Source organism: Cyrtonyx montezumae, unplaced genomic scaffold, assembly GCF_038088225.1.
Source record: "Cyrtonyx montezumae isolate F1298 unplaced genomic scaffold, pur_monq_1.0 scaffold_7, whole genome shotgun sequence".
NCBI lineage: Eukaryota > Metazoa > Chordata > Aves > Galliformes > Odontophoridae > Cyrtonyx > Cyrtonyx montezumae.
The window spans coordinates 21,544,097-21,563,470 of record NW_027072078.1 but is presented as its reverse complement, the minus strand read 5'-3'; the positions used below and the strand labels follow the sequence as shown (position 1 = coordinate 21,563,470).

Here is a 19,374-nt window from a genome sequence, read left to right as displayed (position 1 = left end):
GTGCCCACTGCTCCCTCTCCCCATCACCGGGATGCAGCAGTGGGGCAGAACGAAAGTTTAAACAAATAGTGAGTAAGCGATGAGCAGGGCAGGCGGGATCAGCAGCCTGGCAGACATGCTCTAAAAATACCATTTATTTTCCTAAGGACTCCCCAAACCGGTGATTTACAAAATAAAAATAAATCAATAAAAACTATAAGAATTATAGATGCATCGCGGGGGTGGGAGGTGGGGGAAGACCCAAGAACAGAGAAAGAAAAACACCCTGATGAGTAAGGCACACGCATGACGTACATAAACCCACCAGGACGGAAAGGCGTGAGCCTCCTGCACACACGGCAGCGGCACACGTGCAGGGCTGCTCCGTGGCACTGCACACGGCCAGCTCTCCTCTCTCCACTCTCTGGGGCTGAGGGCATTCACCTCCATGCACACACACACGCATCTTTCCATGGCTGAAAGGGCACTTTGTCTCCTGGTCCCCAGTCAAGCTCCCAAGCCATCCCGCAGCCCCAAGGGTTCCTGCGACCACCTCGGTGCTGGATCCCTGCACCCGGAGCCAAGCCCCTGGCCTGCCCACAGCTGATGGGGGAAAGGGAGAGCAGCACGTCTGTGGGGCTGTGGGCCGGGAGGCTTCAAAGGAGTTGATTTAGTATTGTTCCACCTGCCCTGAACTGGGCACTTGAGTGAGGGATGGAGGTTGCCTAGGGTCATCCTGGCTCTGAACAGAGCCCTTATAGCGTGGGGAAGGAGAAAGTGGCTGCTCTGGGAGGAGGTGGCTCCCCTGGGCACAGCTTGTGGGACATGTCCCATATGTCCCCATTCACTGCTGTGCAAAGGGCACTCTTCCCCAGACAGCTGTCCGCTGTGATGGACACATCACCCCAACCACCAGCTCCACCTGGGGGATGCCTCAGCACTGCTGCACTGCCAGGGCGAAGAAGCAGAGACAAAAAGGAGAGCAGGCAGCACCAGTGCTGCTCCCAGCTCTTCAGCACTTGGCAAGGCTCCCAGCTCCAAAGGCATCACCATGTTCCCAGGGACCCCCAGCCCACATGCTCCCCACCATGCACAGCGACCAGATCTGGCCACAGAGATCTGACTGCCTTTTCCTCACAGCACCAACCCGCCCTGAAATACACCACTCGGAGACAGGACAGAGCCAGGTTTGGTCCTGCGTCCTTGTTGCAAGGCTGACAGGAGACAACAGTGAAGATGCAAAGAGCAAAGCAAGACACAGCAGATCCCCAAATCTCCAGTGGGATGGCAACACCTGTGTGCACCAAGGCACCTGTATCCTTTCTGCCCTTTCACCACTGCTGCCCTCCACCTTTACCTGCGCTGCTCAGGGCCAGAGCTGTCACACAGTCATTCTCCCCCCCACCCCCCGCCCGGAGAGCGGAAAGCAGATCCCTGCAAAGGGCAGCTAATGCGGAAGCTGTTCGCATCCCGTAGTGCGAGCCTGGCGGGTGAGGAGCAGGGCAGCTCCTGGGTCGTCGGGTTATCGGATGATAACAAGGCAGCACAGCCCGAGCACGCGACTTCCAGCAATGCAAGGCTGCTTCCTTTGTTTTGGGAAAACAAGAGGGGAACCAGACCTTCTCTGGCACGTTCTTGCCTGGTCTGAAACTGCCCCCCCCGTGTGCACCAGCTCTGTCCCCCTGCCCCATCCCAGCGCTGTGGCCACAGGATGATGGGGACAGAGCCAGCCTTGGCCCTTTCCACCTCTTCCAGTCCCAGGGCTCAGAGAGGCCAGGACACCAAGCTCTGTGCCACAGGGTCCCTACTTGGGCTGACTTAGCTCACCACTGTCCCCAACCTCAAAGGTGGGGTGAGCCCCCTGCCCATGCAGGGAGCAGCACAGGGCTCAGCAGTCATCCCCTCATCCCTTGCAGCCATCCCCCCACTCTCCAGAGAGCTGCGGGTTGGATGGGGGTGTGAGAGCCCCCCTTTCCCTTTCCCAGAGGAGGAGGAGGAAACATAATAAGAAAAATAAAATTTATAAGCCAGGCAGTAATTACAGCGTGGCTACAAAAGGCTGCCTCGTCAGGGCCATCATTATGTGGCTAAATTTAACGCCCCGTGGCTGCTCGCGGGGGGAGCCGCATCCCCGGGCTCTGAGCATCCACACAGACGCCGGCCCCGCTACCTTCTCTCAGTGCCGGCAGGGCAGCGCAGCTGAACGGCAGCCAAGAAAGCCATAAAGCAGGTCAGAATTTTTTTAATAGTCTATTTACCAAGATGCTGTTTTTACTGCCGAGGTTTCTCTCGTTTTATCTCTGGCTTTTTTTTTTTTTTTTTCTCTTCTGCTCTCTCTTTTTCCCCTGACTCCTGAACAGACTGGGCTGTATTTTCTGGTTTAGGTTCCTCTCTCTCACTTGCTCTAAATACTATTTTCAGAACTCTAATTTTATATGGTATGTCCCTTTTTTTTCTTTCCTCTTTTTTTTTTTTTTTGGTAAATATTTGCCATGACTAAGCCAGGACACATCCCGTTTAAAAGGCTCCCATCCCACAAAACATCAGCCCTTTAATGACATGAATCTCATTAGCTCTCCCCATGAAAAGAGGTATAGAAAGGGAGCATCACTCAGTCCCTCTGAGTTCCTGTATCTGCACAGACGTATATTTAGCTGTGTATACCGTACAGTCACAGAAGAGGACAGTCTGGGCACACGCACACCACCCCATTCACACAGAGGGACCAAGAGCAGGGGCCCACGGGACAGGCTCTGTGGCCAGCGGGTTTTGGGATATCCGTCTGCCTGGGATGAGCTTAGGAAGGGCTCTGGGCCCCGCAAAGACTGGGCTGGGCCCTGGAAGCCAGTGGCCAAGCACAGAGGAGCCTCAGAGACCCTCCAGGCTGGGCTTTGGGATCCTCTGGGGCCATTCTCCAAGTATGGAACAGGCAGAGCCCATACAGATTTGTGCTCTGGCTCCTCCAGCCTTTCTCCTGGCAGGGCCCACAAACTCAGTCTCACTCTGAGTCTCCCTGGTCATAGCTTTCTCAGCATGGCTATCTTCCTCGGTGTGGTCTTTCCTTCCTCACCACAGCCAGCCCTTCCTTGATATCAGTTACTTCCATGCCACGGTCACCTTTTCTCTCGGCTCATGCTCTCAATTGCTAAGTGGTACCAGAGGTGGAATCCTCAGGAGAAACCATAGGCTTCCCCATAGCTGAGATCTGATCTACAGAGACTGAAGTCAAAAGCAGCAGGAAACGTCCACGGAGAGGAATGGAAATGTTCACAGAGAAGAGCGGAGATCTCAATAGAAAATAAATTGCTCTTTCTTTCCAAGGTCCTGCCTGTTTTTTCCCCATTTCTAGTCCAACCAGGTTACGACTCTACTCTTCAGCCCCACTGCACCCCTTGCACATTGGTCTTGGCTCCTCCAGAGCCACCCCCACCAAGCCGGGAGCGCATGCTGCAAACATCTCTGAGCCTACCGCGTTCAGCTGAAGCTATGCTCCCACAGCTACGTGTGCACTCCTCCACATTTTGGGGGAGACAGCAAGAGAATTAACACCACACCTGACAGCAGACAGACAACACTGCTGCAGGCAGTTCCACGGTCTGGAGCACTGGAGGAGCTAAGGAGCTCAGGGAGTGCCCCACCTGACCAAGCACACGGCTTCAGAGATGGGGCTTTCTGGAAAAGTGCAGCTGTCCTGTGCGTGAGCCATAGCCAGGCTGCAGCACGTGTACCGAGAAGGGCTGCACGCTCCCCCCTAGCACACAGCAGCCAACATTAATTCATTAACAGTCCCATTAACACCCAGCTGTGGTTTCCCCCCAAACTCAGGCAGGGACCCGCTCCCCTGTGACAGCTGCTGACAGGCCAAGTTTCCACATTCAGTCCTTCTGGAGTTCTGTATAAAAATAAGTGGTGCTTTTTTAAAAAGGAAAACTGTATTTCCCCTCTACGCACACCCGCACGCGCACACACACGTGCAGAGCTCACGGCAGGAATTTGCTCAAATTTCCCCCACCCACAAACACATCTTCCTTGGCCAGAGACCAAATGTGGGCATTTTGAGCCCGAAATATCAGGTTTTTCAGCAGCTGGGTCACAAAACGCTGGCGTTGCCTTCAACTGGGCTGAAACACGTGCCCGCTCACACACTACCAGGCTTTGCTGTGCCCGTTTCCTTGCTGTGCCATGGATGCCATACAGGGCCTCATCCTCCCCTGCCATCCCAGCTCAGTCTCAACGCCCTCCCCATTGTCACCCCAGGGTGGGAAGTCCTCTGAGTTGCTGCTCCTGGCCAGGGCTTCACACAGCATCCCCAGCAAGGCAGCTGTCAGCGTATCCCTTGGAGATGCCCTCACTGGCTCAGCATCCCACCGGGGGAATGGTACACAGTTCCTGGCACCTACTTTCTATTTTCTCCTACTTCTCCTCTTGATTGCCTTTTCTAGGCAGCTTTGAGCACCAGTTTCTCCAGTGCTTCCTGAGGAGATGCCCAGACAAGCAGCCACTGCGACCTGGTACCCAGTGCCTGTTTTGATCCTTGAACATCCTCGTCTTTCCCAGGCAGTCAAGAGCACCACAGTGGAGAGGCAATGTCTGCCCCTCCAAAAGCCCTAGACACCCAAGTGCCCCCAAATCCCTTCCCTAACACAGGGAAGGCACCACAGCCTGCACTAGGGAAACTGCAGCTGGCCACTGCTTCAGCTCCCCTGGGAGGACAAGGCAAGGGCCATATATCTCCCAAATAGCAGGCCACTAGCAAAACGCCCTGCATCCCTTTGATACCGAGGTGTTGGGCTCACTGCGAGCCCTATAACTACTCGTGTCTTTAAATAGCAAAACTCACAAATGCCCCCATAGGGCACAGTGTCTATAAGTTGTCTATATATTTGTGTACACACATGCACACAACACACAGAGATTTATTCGTGTTTTCAGAGCGGTTCAGGAGACATTCCAGGACAAAATTCCAGCCAGCACTGGAGCCAAGAACATCAGTCGCCCCGGCGCATGCTGCCCCCTCTGCCTGCGCACACACTAAATACGGAAAGGGAGAGGTATAAATAGGCAGAGAAATACATGAATGGCTCTGTTTCCTCACACAGATAAATAGTACACAAAGGTCCGAGCCGAGAGGGAGCAGGCGGCCTCAGGAATGCTACGGCTTTGCCGGGGCGTGAGCCAGGGGGGCAGGATGTACCCCTGGGTGCACAGCAGCCAGCCCAGATGTGCACAGCTGGATGGAGCCTATCCCCTGCATGGGCTGGCACTGCTGGCAGAGCACAGGGGCACTGGGCAGGCGGGGAACGGCTCCCAAAATGACAAGAAAGCAATACCCTCATCCAGACCCTACCACAGAGGATGAGAAGCCATCACATCCCATACTGACACAGAGCAGTTCCCTAGGGCCCAGTCACAGTTCATCTTGATCTCCTCCCCAGAACCCCCATTGCTCACATCCCAAGCTGCAGGACTGGGAAAGGCACTGCCCTGCACAGGAGAGGCAGATGACACCCATGCACTGTCTTCTCACCCACTCTTTTCCCTCCCCTGCCCCAAATACAGTTCAAGCCAGGCTGGGTTGCAGGGCTGGGAACAGCCTGTAAAACGTGAGGCTGAAAGTCCCAGCATGTGGGAGTGGGGCGGGGGGCCACTGGGGCAGCAGGATCACCCCTCATAAGGCCCTGCAGTTGCTCTGCTTTCCGGAGGGGGAAGGGGCTCTCCCCCTTCAATGCTGCCATTTGAGCCAAGGCCTGGCACTGGCTCAAACCACCGCTTGCTGACACAAGATCAATCATCCCCTGCGTGGTCGGTGCCCATGCACGAGCTGGGGCCACTGCTGCACCAGCAAGGCTCAGGGCCCTGCTGCCAGAAAGCCTGTGACACCCCTCTGCTTGTGTGTGCTAACAACCACAATATGGTACAACACGATGGCATAGCATGGCAGCATATAACACTGCATAACATAGAATTACATGACACAGCATGGCAGAGCACAGCAGTGTGTCACAGAACAGCATGGCATGACATGGCACTGTATGGGAAGGCACAGTATGGCATGGCATGGCATGGAACAGCGTGGATGAGAAAGACCTCAAATGCAAAGAAGAGCTCCAGCTGTGTGCTTGTACATCCCTGTACATGCACCCTGCTGCATCTCCTTGGGTTATACCATGCTCCAGAGAGAGCGGCCACAATGGCCAAGCCCAACTCTCCATCCCCAAATGAGCCACAAGGTGACACAGGCTGCCTGTGCCCAGCTTGTGTCACATGCTCTCCATGTCAGGCAGTATGAAGACTGTATCTGGGTGCTGCCACAGCCACTGGGGTCAGGCTACAAGCCCCACGCTGCGGCAGGCACCCTACGGGGTGCATCCTCAGCCCTAACAGAGCAGGACGGGTTGCTGTGATGGAGCAATCACAGTCAGCAGGCAGACAGCCAGCACATCCCCAGCTGTGCCAGGGGGGGTTTGTTCCTTGCCCACGGTCTGGGTGCTATTTCGGGCAGCTCACTGCCCCGCAGTGCCCATGCCAAGTCTGGTTTTAGCAGCGTGCAGCTCCACTGACTCACTGCTTGTGTAAGCGGCCTGTGGTTGCCGGCGGCGGCCCAGAAAGCGTGGCCCAGTCAGGGCCCCCCTCACCTGATGGTGCCTGAGCAAATAAATAAATAAAGCCACACCGCACCCGCCACGCGCCTCGGTGGCAAACACACGAGGTGGGCCTGGCATCCACACAGTGGTCAGCCCCCACGCGGCAGTGGGTACCCACACTCACCCCAAACTGCCCCTTTCCCCACAACCTGCGGATGGGTGCACAGAAATGAGCGTAGTGTACTGAAATGGGATGCTACGTTCTACCCAATGCACACGTCAGTGCTGGCGTGCACACTTGTACTTTGGCTCAATGATGAGTACGGCGGTGAGGCTTGGATGCATATGTGGGCTTGCTCCTTTCAGCCAAGCATCCCCAAGAGACAGCCCCACGCTCCCCATCTGCACTGACCCCAGCCTGCTGTGAGGACCCAAGGCTTTTGCAGTGCTTGTCCTTGCTAGCACTTAGCCGTGGCCACCAGCCCCCTCCCGGTACCATGCAGAGGGAACCCAAGTGCAGATGAGCACCTGCAGCATCACCCTATAACATAGACTGCGTGTGCCCCACATCATACCCATGCCATTGGCCCAGTGGCAGCTGCAAAGCCACAGCTACCTTGCGCTAATTAAAACATTCATCATCAGAAAGAGACAAAAAGCTGCTTCCACCCTGCCACAGCAGGCTGGATTTACAGGATGGACATAGTCCCTGCAGCCACCACCACCCGTGGGCAGCCAGCAGCTCCCATTCCCAGACTTCTTTTTAGCACCTGTTAAAAGGGAGAGGCAGCATGGTACATACAAGCAGAGCTTGGGCAGGTGTCTGGCTGCATGTACTGGCACCGGACAGGTGAGAGCCAGCAATCCCAGTGAGTGCCCTCCACCTGCCCGTGTGTCCCTGTGCCCTGAGGGATGGGGACAGGCGCCTGGCCCTGTCCCAGCCCTGCTGCAGAACAATGGGATGGGGCTCTGACCCCTGTACTCCCTGACGTCAGCCCTGCCGCCCCACCAGCCCCAGCCTAGAGCTCCTGCTCGCCCTCAGCCGGGGCCACGCTGGAAGCCGGTGTTTGTTTATCTTCCTCTCCAGCATTGCTTGTTTTGATGGCACATCCTCCTCCTCACTGGGCCAGGTCAACCCATGAACCCTCCACGTCCTGTTTGCCGGGGCCCTGCACCACAAGCCAAGTGCACGGGGTGGCCGGAGGTGCGGAGCATCCACCCCAGCGTGCACCGGCCACAGGAGATAAAAATATGCAGGGTGAAGCATCCTGAGGCGCAGGGGCTATATTTGAACTGATCCTATCTGTAAGTTTATCACAGCGGTTTTGACTGCTTTATGGCTAGGCCAAAGCAGGAGAAATGACCCCCACCACCACGGGCTTCTCCAGCAGTACCCACTGTAGATGTGCCCCTGGACCTTCAGCCATGAGATGCTCAGCCCTGCAGCTGCCTGCTTCTCCTCCTCCCCATGTGAGCCCCTGGGCTTGCCAATAAAAGCTGCCAGCTTCGCCTCACCACGCGCAGCCGCTGCTCTCCCTTCAGCTCTGCCTGAGTGCAGGCAGCTGCTAAGCAGTGAACACTTGCCAAAAACTGCGTGTGTGAAAGCGTCGTTTCCTAAACGTATAAATATTCCCAGGGCTTTGCTGGAAAAATCCCCACGATTAGTTACAACACCCTGGCCTGCAGAGCCCTGTGAAAGGGCATGCTTAGCGGTGTGCTCCCATGCAGCTCTCCCTTGGGACTGGCAGCCCCTTTCCTCTCCATCAGTTAGGGAAGTGCAGGCTTCAAAGCTGCCACGAGCAAAGCTACGGAGTGCGTTCCTGCATCCTGCGGCCCCGCACCCCATCACGCTGCCCTCATCGTTAAACATCTGCAATCTGTAGTCCCATTGCACAAGGGACCATCAGAGCTCTCCATCTGACCTCTCAGCCACCGACGTTTAACCACGCACAGCCCGATACTGAGCCCAGCATCTTGGTTTGCTTCCCAGCAGGCTCCCAGCCCACTTCTGGAGACATCAAGAGATGGAGACTCAACCACTGCCCTTGGGAACGTGTCCCAGTTGCTAATCGCCCTCAGGAGCAAAACCATGTGCCTTTGTCCTAGCTGGGAATTGCCTGGCTCTGGCTCCCCGTGCCTGGCTCGCATCCTGCTGCTCTTCTCTAGATTAAAGGGAGCCCTTTGCTAACCAGCATTTTCTCCTTGTAAAGACTCTCACACACTGCAATCAAGGCGACTCTCAATTTTCTTTCTGATAAGCTAGACGGAGCTCTTGCCTTCCAAGTTGCTCAGTGCCGGGCTCTCTCTAGTCCTCAATTAATTTCTGCGACTCCATGCTAATTGTCTGGCATCTTTTTTACAACCCAGGCATGGGAGCTGGTGGCAGCATTCCCAGCATCCTGCAGCATGCCCAGGGGGACCCTCTGCCCCTCATGCTGCTCCTATTGGCAGCTTGCAAACAGAGTGCAGCATTACACAGCTCTGAAATACCTGCCCATTTTGCAGAGACAGCTAGATCACCTGCTCTGCTCTTCCAATTAGCCTCACATTCCTTGAGCAGAGCACTGCAGGAGTTCCTGCCAAGGAAGGAGATGCCCTGCTGATGCCATGAGGTGTCTGGAAACCCCAGCCTTAAAGCCAGAAAGGCAAAAGGAAATAGGGAGTGATGAGGGGACAAAGAGAAAAGACAGCAGCAGATATCATGGCGTTCCTTGGGGTGAATCCATTCGAGGCGCATGCAGCCCTGGTGCCACCTCTCCAAAAGAATGTGGCAGAAAACAAAAGACACAGAGGTAGGTGGAAACTTTTAACAGCTTCTGTGCAGCAGGAGGCTAAAAGCACAAGTAATGCTCAAGCTAGGAAAAGGGCAACTGAGAAATCCCAACAGAGATCCTATAAAATTCACAGCAGGAGTTCTCCATGAAATTGCACAGAGAAGCCCAGCAGCCCCCTCCTCCACAAGCAGCCACTCAGCACCACCAAGTACTTTCTCCCATGCCCCACACCATACCGACTCCTGAAAAACCCCAAGCTTCAACCCCACATTCACCTTTTGCAGATGTTGTTGACCCATCCCATGGACAGAGACATCGTTCATCATCCCCCAGTACTGGCACACCCACCTGCATCCTTCCAACAACAGCACAGAATCATTTGCCCAGCACTTCTACCGCGTCTGCTTCACTGTCAATCATCTTACCACCTCCATCTATTAATGGGCTTAGCCCATTGCTGGGACCTTGGGGTTTTCTCCTAATACACTAAATAAAACCTTTCCCTTCTGTCCTCTGCTATGATCTTTCCCTGATGTCTTTAGCTTCTGTTACCCATTTTCTACACTTCATAATTTCTAATTTATATGGATTGCTATCTACTCCCATTTGTTATAAACTGCTCTTTTATTTCTAATTGCTGCCTTCACTTCGCTGCTGAACCAGAATGGGCTTTCGGCCAACGCTGCCCTCTTTCTTGATTGTGGAATTGTGGCTTTTTGTGGCTTCTGAGATTCTTCTGAAAGAGCTCACAATTTTCATTCACATTTTTCTATCTAAATGTTTCCTCCTAGCTGATTTCACTCATAATTTCCCCCTGCTTTGGGAAATTAGCCCTTTCAGAACATGAAGGATATAAATTACTGTTTAGGAATGTCCTTTCTTTGCCCAGGGTGAATGTAATCTGGTCATGATCATCGGTCCCTAAGCAACCTCTAAGTTTCAGTCCAGCAATGAATTCATCTCTATCCATCATAACCATGGGGAAACGAAAGCTGCCTGTGCTGGATGCAATGCCTCCTATGTAAAGGAGCATCGCTCCTAGTCTTCAGAAGCCCTGCAGCTGGTTTATAGCTGGCTGTGCAAGAACACCAGAACATGTCCCACAGAGCAATGTCCTCTCCATACAGCATGTGTGACACCACACTCTGTGTTCCTAGCTGATACTGGGGTCCCTGGCAGACTGCTCCACTACTGCTCCCCACCCTGCACAGCTGGCAAGCAGGAGCATCCTGAGTCTTTTTGCACCCATCAGTATCAAATTATTTCTGACATTTCCACATTGCTTTGAATCATTTTAGTGCTTCTGTGATAAAATGGCTGCAGAGGAAAGCTGTTTCCAACCCCATTTTCTCCAAAGCACATATCTGATTTAAGAGCCAAGCATGCCACAGGAAGAAGGGTGGGCATGACATCAAGAACAGGCTGAAAGCTGCTTGTCCCCGCAGTCAGCCACTGCAAAGCCACTCCTAAAAGCCAAAGATGAACCAAACAGAGCAGATGGCATCTCCTCATTCATCTGCTCACTGCCTGCTGTCAGCATCAGGCTTTCAGGTCCACGGGAAGGTGCCTTCACAGAGCAGCCAGCTCAGCTCACAGCCCTGGCAATTCCAGCAGCCAAGGCACCAGTGAGAGGGTAATAAAACACAATGCCACATCCCCAATGGAAGACGCATCCCCAGTCCAGTTGTCCTTCAGACCAGACACAAGGGATCTTGGAGGGACACATGGGAGCACAGTGAGCATTACTCCTCTCCGGCCAAGTCCACCCACTCCTACCAGTGCTCCCATCCAGCACAGCAGACCACAAACTGGGACCTCTGCTATTGGCTCCCCATAACACCTTGGTTGGAGGAAGGAGGACCTCTACCACTCCTTACCTCAGCCATGAAGTTCTGCAGAAATGTCTCCTCCTGGAAGGGCTCTGTTCGCAGGCGGTCTGCAAGGGGGAGTAGGAATCAGCTTGGGCAGGGACAGACAGACTTCCCAGCCCAGCTTCACATTCTCCTGCCTGGTAGGATAGCAGTTTCCAGGGGAACAGCTCCATCACACTCACTCCCTGAGCCAGCCACACAGCCTAGCAGGCCCTTGGTCTGGGGGCACATACCCCAGCTTCTCAAAGGTGCAAGTGCTCCTGTGCAGCAGCCCAGAGGCTGGTTTCTCCATTAGCAAGAGACGGCAATCACATGTTGGTGCCTTACCCCAGCTTCTAGAACAGACCAGATAGGGGTCTGTGGAAATGCCATGACTTGTCCATATGCACAGAATCTTGGAAGCACTGCCCTAGTCTGCACATTGCTCAGTCACATACCCAGGGGATCAGGAGCTGCTCGTTTCCAGCTGTTTTTCTGAGGGTGAACCTGACCTCATCCTTTTGTTGCAGCACAGAGACAAACCCCCATTATATCTCATTCTGCACTCATCTTTTCCCATCATTACAACAACGTTGTTTGGAGAAGTACCTGGCCAGCTTTACCCAGGTATGCTGAGCAATGCAAGGGAAACCCACCAGTATTACTCCCAGGACCCCAGTTCGGTTTTCCAGCTGCTCCAAGCTCTGCAGAACAAGGCAGGTGAGCACAGCTGGCTAGGGTGTATTCAGCCACTGTCAAGGGCAGAGTGCACCCTTCAAGAGAGCCCTCAACAGGACGTAACCCATGTGCTCCCCAAGGGGCTTCCACTCTCCTATCCTCCAGCCACACCAGGCTGCATGCTGGACGGGGGCCCACGCACACAGCTGCACTTCCAGCGGAGTCAAGCTGAGAGCCACTGGTTGCTCTCCAAGAGCTCCGCGGGAAGGAGCCTGACGCTGCTCCAGGACCAGCCCCTGCTGGCATCAGCACAGGCTCCTGGGGAGCAGCCAGGTGCTCTCAGCAAAGCGGAGAGCCCCTTGGCGACTCCCCAAGTCTTCCGGCTACCAGTCAAGGGCTGTTCCTCCCCTCACTGTCCCCAGGGGACTGTTCCCCAGCCTCCTGGCTACCGTCTTGCTTCTGGAGTGGCTGAACATGAAAAGCAAGCCTTGCTGGGTGACAGCCAGAGGGAACAGAGCATGCCAGCTCGCTGCTTGAGCCTCCTCACCTCTGCTCAGAGTGGCCCCGCTCTCCCTGTAGTCTTCGATCTCAGCATCCTTCTGGAGCAGCAGGGAGGTCAGCTCTTGCACCTGGTGCTGCAGAGCCAGGCTCATCCTCATCAGGGGATGCACAAGGTGACGGCACACCTAGGACGGCCCTAAGACGTGAGCAAGGAAAAGGAAGCCGGAACGCTGCAAGACACACCCCTCCACCCCAGCCTTAGCACTTCACAGCTGCGGGCTGCAGCGTGAGCCCAGCGAGGACAGGGTACGGCGGCCACGCTCCTTGTGCCACTTACCACATGAGCTGGACAGCCCCCTCCCAGACCCTCCCCACGGACCCGTGCACAGGAAAGAGGCAAGAAAACCCTATAAGAATCTCAGGTGTCCAAGCACGGCTAGAAGAAAAGGAGACCAGAAGCAGCAGGGATTCCCCCCCGCGCAGCAGGGCTCGCACGTGCTGCAGCTCCTCACGGCACAGCTCCGGGCCGGCAGCGGGGCCGGGTCCGAGCGCCGTACAGCGAGCGCCGGGCGCCCTCTGGTGCGCGCAGGGCCGCAGCGAGCCGGGGTCGGCCTCGGCCTCGCAGGGCCCGCAGCCCCGAACCGCCCCGACGGGGCCCGGCTCACCGTGGCCCGGCTCACCGTGGCCACGGGAGCGGGGCGGCAGCGGAAGTCCCAGGAGAAGGGTAGCCCCGAGAGCTCGCTCCTCACGCGCAGGCTGAGCCCGCCGGCCGGGCGCTGGCAGGAGAAGGAGGTGGCGGCGTGCGGCTGCCCTGCCAGCACGGGGCACAGCAGGGAGCGCAGGAGCTGCACCACCGAGGAGACGGAGGCCGTCAGCCGCTTGTTCAGCTCCTGAGGAAAGGCGAGGGTGGGCCGTCAGCGGTCAGCCTGCCCCAGGTAGCGCTGCCCGGCCCTGGGCTCGGGGCTCCAGAGGTCCTTCTGCCTCAGCCCGTGTTTCTGGGAGCAAAGCAGCGGCAAAACCGCAGCACACAGTGAGCCAGATTGTTTCTGCGTGGCCCACCATGGGGTCCCAGCCCCGTGATGCTCACCCCCACACCCTTCCCAGCAGCAGGACTGCTCAGGTGGGTGTTCGTACCCCAGCCTTGCCAGCTCCATCAGCTGTTGCATCACCCAGCAGTTTGTGCTGGGACATCAGCTGGCACGAGGATGATTGGAGGTCCCTGGACTTTCCAGACACTCACCTTGGACCTTTGCCCCACAGCCTCCGCGTCGGCACTCTCGTACCAGACACCGCTGAGGTCGGAGATCAGCAGCGTGTAGCCCATATCCCCGAAGCAAGCTTTGGCAATAAAGTCAGACTCGCCAAAGCAAACAGAAGCCCAGGGCTGGGTCAGGAGCGTGCTCTCCAGCTCCTCGGGGCACTCCATCTGCAAGAGAGCAAACAGGTCTCTGCCTCACCCCCGGCCCAACAAGACCTAGCTCCGTGGGATGACCTCGCAGAGACCCTGGGCTCCCCACAGCCCCTCTGTGCTGCCCGGGCAGCTCCACTTCTGGAGCTGGCACAGGGCAGATCCCGGCCCGGCTCAGCACAGGCACCTCTGCCCACCAGGCAGGTGCCCATGGTCTCGCTCCAGCAGGACGGGGCTCTGCAGGTTCAATTACCCAAGGAACGGGGGAGTGGGCAGCCGACTTCGCCTGAGCCAGGCCGGACGTGAGGGCCGGACTACGGCTCCCAGCATGCCGTTCTCTTCCGTGCCACGCAAGGGGCCGCTGCACACTGGGATGCGCAGTGCAACACGTCACCAGCGCGGGGAAACGATTTGCTGCAAGCGTTTGGGTTGCCCGTGTCACATCTGCCAGCACTGGGATGCAGCAGCCTTGAGCTCACCGCTCACCCCAGCTCCCGTGAGGGTGTCCATGGGGGCACGGCCCAAGGCACTCAATTGCGACGCTGCTCTTCTGGGGTGCTCCGAGGCACAGCAAGACTGGGAGTTCCCACGACCTCCCCACCCAGCAGCTAGGTTCAGGGTAAGGTGCACAGGAGGAGCAGATCCAGAAGGTTTTCATGGCTAAAAGAGCTGCAGGAAGGGACCCAGCTGGGATGCAGGGTGCTGGCTGAGTGAGTCCCTGCTTTCTGCATCCTCTAGGTGCACACATGAGACAGCAAAATGGGGTTTACTGGCCCTTGGGAAGCTGCACCCACACTCTCTTCTCTCCTTGCAGTCAGCTTTGGGTGCTCCGGGGTACCGCAGTGTGCCTTGGGACCAGGGTGGGGAGACCACAACCTGGCACTGGACTCCAGCCTAGGACTAACATAGCAGCTGTCTGGCTCCCTTGTCCTCCAAGCCCAAGACCTTCTGTCCTTGTACTCTGTACACCAGAGCTGCAGGGATCTCTCCCCAGCTGGGCTGTCACAGGCCAGTTCAAACTGGTGGAGGTAGCACTGGGAGTGAGAGCCTTGCTCCTGGACTCTGATCTGCTGTGAATGCCGCAACTGAAGCACAACTGGTGCAGACTTCACTGCAGCTAGTTTAGTCCCCATCCCTGAAACTTTTTGCTGCCATGGGAGATGAGCAGTAACACTTATCCAGCATGTGAAACCCACCACTCTGGCGCTGCCATACAAGGGGAAATATCTCACTCCCAGACATCATTTCCTGCCCTTATACAGTGCCAGTGAGTGAGGAAGAGCAGGTACCCATAGCCCCTTCAGGCTGCCTAAAGCATCAAACTCCACCTCACCAGGCAGTAGATGATAGCATCCAAGGGGTGAAGAGAAGGTTTAGGGGCACCCATCTTTTCAGTTGCAGCGGGGCAATAAAATTGTACCCTTTGCAGGCACAGTCCTAGACTGGCATCTCCCAGACAAGTCATGGCTGGAAAGGAAAGCCCAAAGACAAACAAGGTTGAAGGTTTTTATAACTCCCTTCCAAAGCAGGGAAACGAGGTCCACAATGAATGTGAAAGTACAGTTCCCATTGTGCCCATGAAGGTTTCAGAAACCAGGAGAACCTTGTGAGCTGCCTTGGAGGGACAGCTTAGGTTCCCCACAAGGTGTCCCCACCTGCTCAGGCCCCTGTACGCCATGCGAACATCTCTGCTTGGCTCGGCCGCCCATCCTCCTCTGTCTCCTCTGTGCCAGGCTTCAGGAGCAGGTGCGTCCCTTCCGCTGCAGCAGCCATTCCCTCCTCAGCTACACGGCCACCATCCTCCTCTTCCTCCTCCTCCTTTTCATCCTCGCTCCCCGGGCAGAGGAAGCAGCAGGGGAAGGTTTTGCAGGAAGAGGGCAGCAGCCTCCTCAGCCTGGTTGGGAGCCCATACACGGGGCTGGCTTTGCCTCTCTCTCTCCGGGACTGACCAGTGCTGGTCTCAGGTTTCTGCTGTACCTGCTCAGCGAGCAGCCCTCTCTCCTCCAAAGTGCCTGCAAACAGTGTGATGGGAGCACTAACCCCCTGCACTCCACAGCCAGGTCCATGGAGCAGTGGCTCATGAGGCCATACTGCAGCACCCAGAGCATCCCCTCACCTGAGACTGTGTTCTCCAAAAAGAAGGACAAGAAGCCAGTTAAAAAGACAGGCATCATGAGGAGGGAGAGGAAGAGGAGGTCCAGGGGAACCCAGCCTGCAGGGATAGGACCAGAATTATCTGAGATGTCTCATGCCAGCAGCAGGGAAGGGGCAGGAGCTGCTCTAAGACCAGCTTCCCGTGACAGTGGGGACAGGTGGCTGCCATGCCACGGGGCTGAGGTTTTGCTATCCCCATGAAGCATCCCCCCTACCTGTGACCAGGCGAGCCGGAGCCACGCTGAGCCACCGTGGCACCAGCAGTGCCATGAACATGGTGAAGCCAACAATGAAGATGTTTCTTCCAGAGTCAATGTCTGCATATTGGAAGTACGAGATCCCCGTGCCCACAGCCACAGCATAGGTGACGCAGAGCACACCACCTGCATGGGGCAGGAGTCACACAGGACGTGGGCACACATCACTGCTCTGCAGCACAGAGGGAGGAGAAGACACCTACCATGAACTGCCAGAGGGATGTGAGCGAAGAGCCCCACCAGCCTTGGGGACATGCCCAGCATCACACACGCCAATGCGTTGAGTTGCACCGAGAGGCGAGAGCCATCCTAGCATCAAGGAGGAAGTGGGAACATGAGGAGCATCACCCTGCTATACAGACCTGCCATTCAGCCTCCTGTTCCCAGTACCATAGCAGTAGGCTCCCCACATCCTCCATGCTCCCACCCTTGCCAATCCCTCTGTAGCTGTACCTGTGTAAGGCCACTGGCACAGGCATTGGCGATGCTGGCGGCCGTGCCCCCTGCAGAACCCAGCAGCCCTGCCAGCAGGCTGCCCAGCCCCTCGATGCATAGCCCTCGGTTGCAGGTGTGGGGGGGTGGCTGGGGGGCTCGCAGCAGCCTCCCGCAGAGCACGTAGCAGCCCACTGAGTTAATGCTGCAGCCGAAGGCCATAGCGATACCCACTGCCAGCGCCAAGGGGGTGAGTAGCGGCCACTCACCTGCAGTAGAGGAGAGGGGACAGGTGATGTTGCCAAGGGGTGATGGCTGCACCCTGCCCTGCAACCCCACCTGCATAGGGCATCTGGAGCCACGGTGCGTGATGGGTGCTGTTGACCCAGGAAAGCTGTGCTGTTGCCAGGTCTGGCAAGTCCCAGGAGAGGTGGAGGTGGCTGAGGATAGAGCAGACCGTGCAGACAACAGCAAAGGGGAGGAGAACCTGCAAGGTAACACAAACCTGAGGAGAGGACCTCCTGCCCTGCTCTCCTTGGCCATCACTCTCCTTATTGTGCCACCGTCCCATCATTTCTGTATAGGAGCTGTGCCACATATCCCCTCACCCCAGAGGGAGCATCCCTAGCTCCACTGCCCCAGCACCCTCTTGCACAGGTCCCCCATACTCCCATGGGACCTCAGTGCTGCCCCAGGACTCACCTGCTACTTCTGCCCCTGTCAGCCAGCTTCACCCCAGGGCCACCAAATTCCCCTTAACCCCACCAGGATCCCAAAGGAGCCCACAGGCAGCATACGGAACAGGGTGCGAGCAGTGGTACCGAGAGAGTGCGTAAGGTGGGGACGGACGGCTCCACAGAGACTCCTGGGGCACAGGGCCAGGCACAGAAGGGCAGACGGCAGGACCCCAGGTGCTGGGAGAAGGTGATGGTGAGGAGCATGAGCCTGGGAAAGAGGCACAGGTCACCACGCAGCATCAAGGATACAGGGCCCCAAATGTGTGCCTTGCACCGTGGGGATGCCTCTTTCCTGTCTCTATGGCAGGGAAGCACACAGGGCTGCACACCAGCTCGGCTCCCAGGCTGACGTACAGCAGTGCTACCCCCCAGTTGGCAGAGCAGAAGAAAGCAGCCTCCTTGTAGGCAGACAGCCCGATGATAGAGATGCTGGGGGCCAGGACCATGGGCCCACAACGCTGCACCACCCAGCCGCACACACCCACTGCTCCCAGCACCAACTGGATGAGCCCAGAGACCAGCACGGCCCCAGAGACCTGTGGGGGAAAGAATGGAAAACACAGCATCCCAATCCCCCCCAGACACCTCCAAATGATCACCTGTTCCGTGCTCCAGCCCTGCTCTGCTCGCCCCAAGCCCAGGGAATGCCACATGCACCAGCATTCCCACTACCTCTGCACACCTCCTTGTGCCCCACCTACTCACAGCAATCCCCTGGAGAGTTGTGGCAGAGATGCGACAGGGGCTGTGGGGCACAGATAGCAACAGGAGCACAGGAGGAGCACCCACCTCTCGAAACAAGGCAGCCCTGCTCTCTGTGACGGTACAGTGTGGTTCAGGGCACACGGTGGCCACAGCCATGCCTGGAAGGGAATTTCAGAGGGATGCAAGATGCAGAGGTACTGAGAACCCATCTGGGATGAAGCTTGCAGAACATCAGGTCTGAGGGCATACAGCATGGGAGTGCTGACACAGCAAGCACATCCCAGCAAGCACTACCCCTGCTTCTGGGCACGGTACAAGCCACAAACTGCATTTGCGACCCCAGACACGTTGTCTTTGTAACCAGAGGTGAGCAGCGTGCTCAGGGTGCTACGTACCATCAACCAGAGGAGCCAGCCAGCAGGATGCTTCATTATCCCTCACCTCTACCCAGATGCACTGGCATGGCCTAGGACCCCACAGGATAATGGGGAGAGGTTCCAGGGCTGTGCTCACCATTCCCATCCGCACTGGATCCGAGGTGAAGGTGGGAGCTCAGCACCAGGGCAGGGACCAGATACTCGAATGATAGGATTTGAACCAGCGGCATCCTGGGGAGAGGGACAGCAAGGGCAGGTTAGGAAGAAAAGAGGGGCTTTGGGATCTCCCAAAACTCTGGGACATGGAGAAGTGAGGGGTAGAAAGGGGAAGACGTGAGAGCCCCATATGTCAGCTGTGCCTTAGCACATCCCGAGTGATAGCACTTAGGGGGTGTGACCAGAGGCTTTGCCAAAGCACACGCCCTGCCCCAAGATCAGTGCTGGCAATCATAGCACACAGGTGGGGAGCAGCTGTGCCTGATGCTGCAGCAAGGCAGCCAGGAGCTGCACAGCACAGCAATGTGCTGGAGGAAGATGCACGAGGAGGATGCAGTGGTGGCAGGGAGGGGACAGTCTGTGCCACGATGTAGGGCAAGGGGTCATTTTGGAAAACCCAGCCCTTGTGCCCCTTCCCACCTCCATCCAAACCTATCCAAACCCAGGCTCAGAGAGTGCAGAGCCGTGCCCTGGCCCAGCATCACCCCCTTTGCTCACCGACTCCCCAGGCTGGTCTGCAACAGTGTAGAGATGCCGCAGGCAAAGAAGCTGCGTGCCAGCAGCACGCTGACAGATGGGGTGTGGAGCTGCTCCTCAGACACGGCAGGTAGCAGTAACAGATGGAAAACGCAGAGCAATGAAGCCTGCACAGCAAGATGCTGCACGGGGGAAAGGGCAGATGGTTATGACATCCCGTGGCACCCAGTGCCACTGCCCCCGTG

At 56.7% G+C, this 19,374-nt stretch overlaps 1 protein-coding gene across 7 annotated transcripts in view; it reads right to left on the bottom strand.

Moving 5' to 3' along the window:
- The window catches only part of LOC136057783 (non-homologous end-joining factor 1-like), a 38,130-nt gene that overhangs the window by 17,023 nt on the left and 1,733 nt on the right, over nt 1-19,374 (bottom strand). Inside the window, exons 2-12 of one of the 7 annotated variants that reach the window (XM_065750678.1) lie at nt 19,151-19,311; nt 18,573-18,667; nt 18,144-18,217; nt 17,709-17,890; nt 17,439-17,562; nt 16,957-17,104; nt 16,639-16,886; nt 16,389-16,494; nt 16,144-16,311; nt 15,891-15,986; nt 15,267-15,786 (exon numbers count right to left, since the gene is read on the bottom strand). In XM_065750678.1, coding sequence (XP_065606750.1) covers nt 15,434-15,786; nt 15,891-15,986; nt 16,144-16,311; nt 16,389-16,494; nt 16,639-16,886; nt 16,957-17,104; nt 17,439-17,562; nt 17,709-17,890; nt 18,144-18,217; nt 18,573-18,667; nt 19,151-19,311 — 1,755 coding nt within the window. In that variant the 3' untranslated portion in view covers nt 15,267-15,433. Of the gene's footprint in view, nt 1-11,214; nt 11,274-12,412; nt 12,552-13,046; nt 13,257-13,606; nt 13,793-15,266; nt 15,787-15,890; nt 15,987-16,143; nt 16,312-16,388; nt 16,495-16,638; nt 17,105-17,438; nt 18,433-18,572; nt 18,668-19,150; nt 19,312-19,374 lie in introns of those variants that run through there. The other 6 variants (XM_065750675.1, XM_065750679.1, XM_065750674.1 and 3 more) reach the window with 6 other exon arrangements.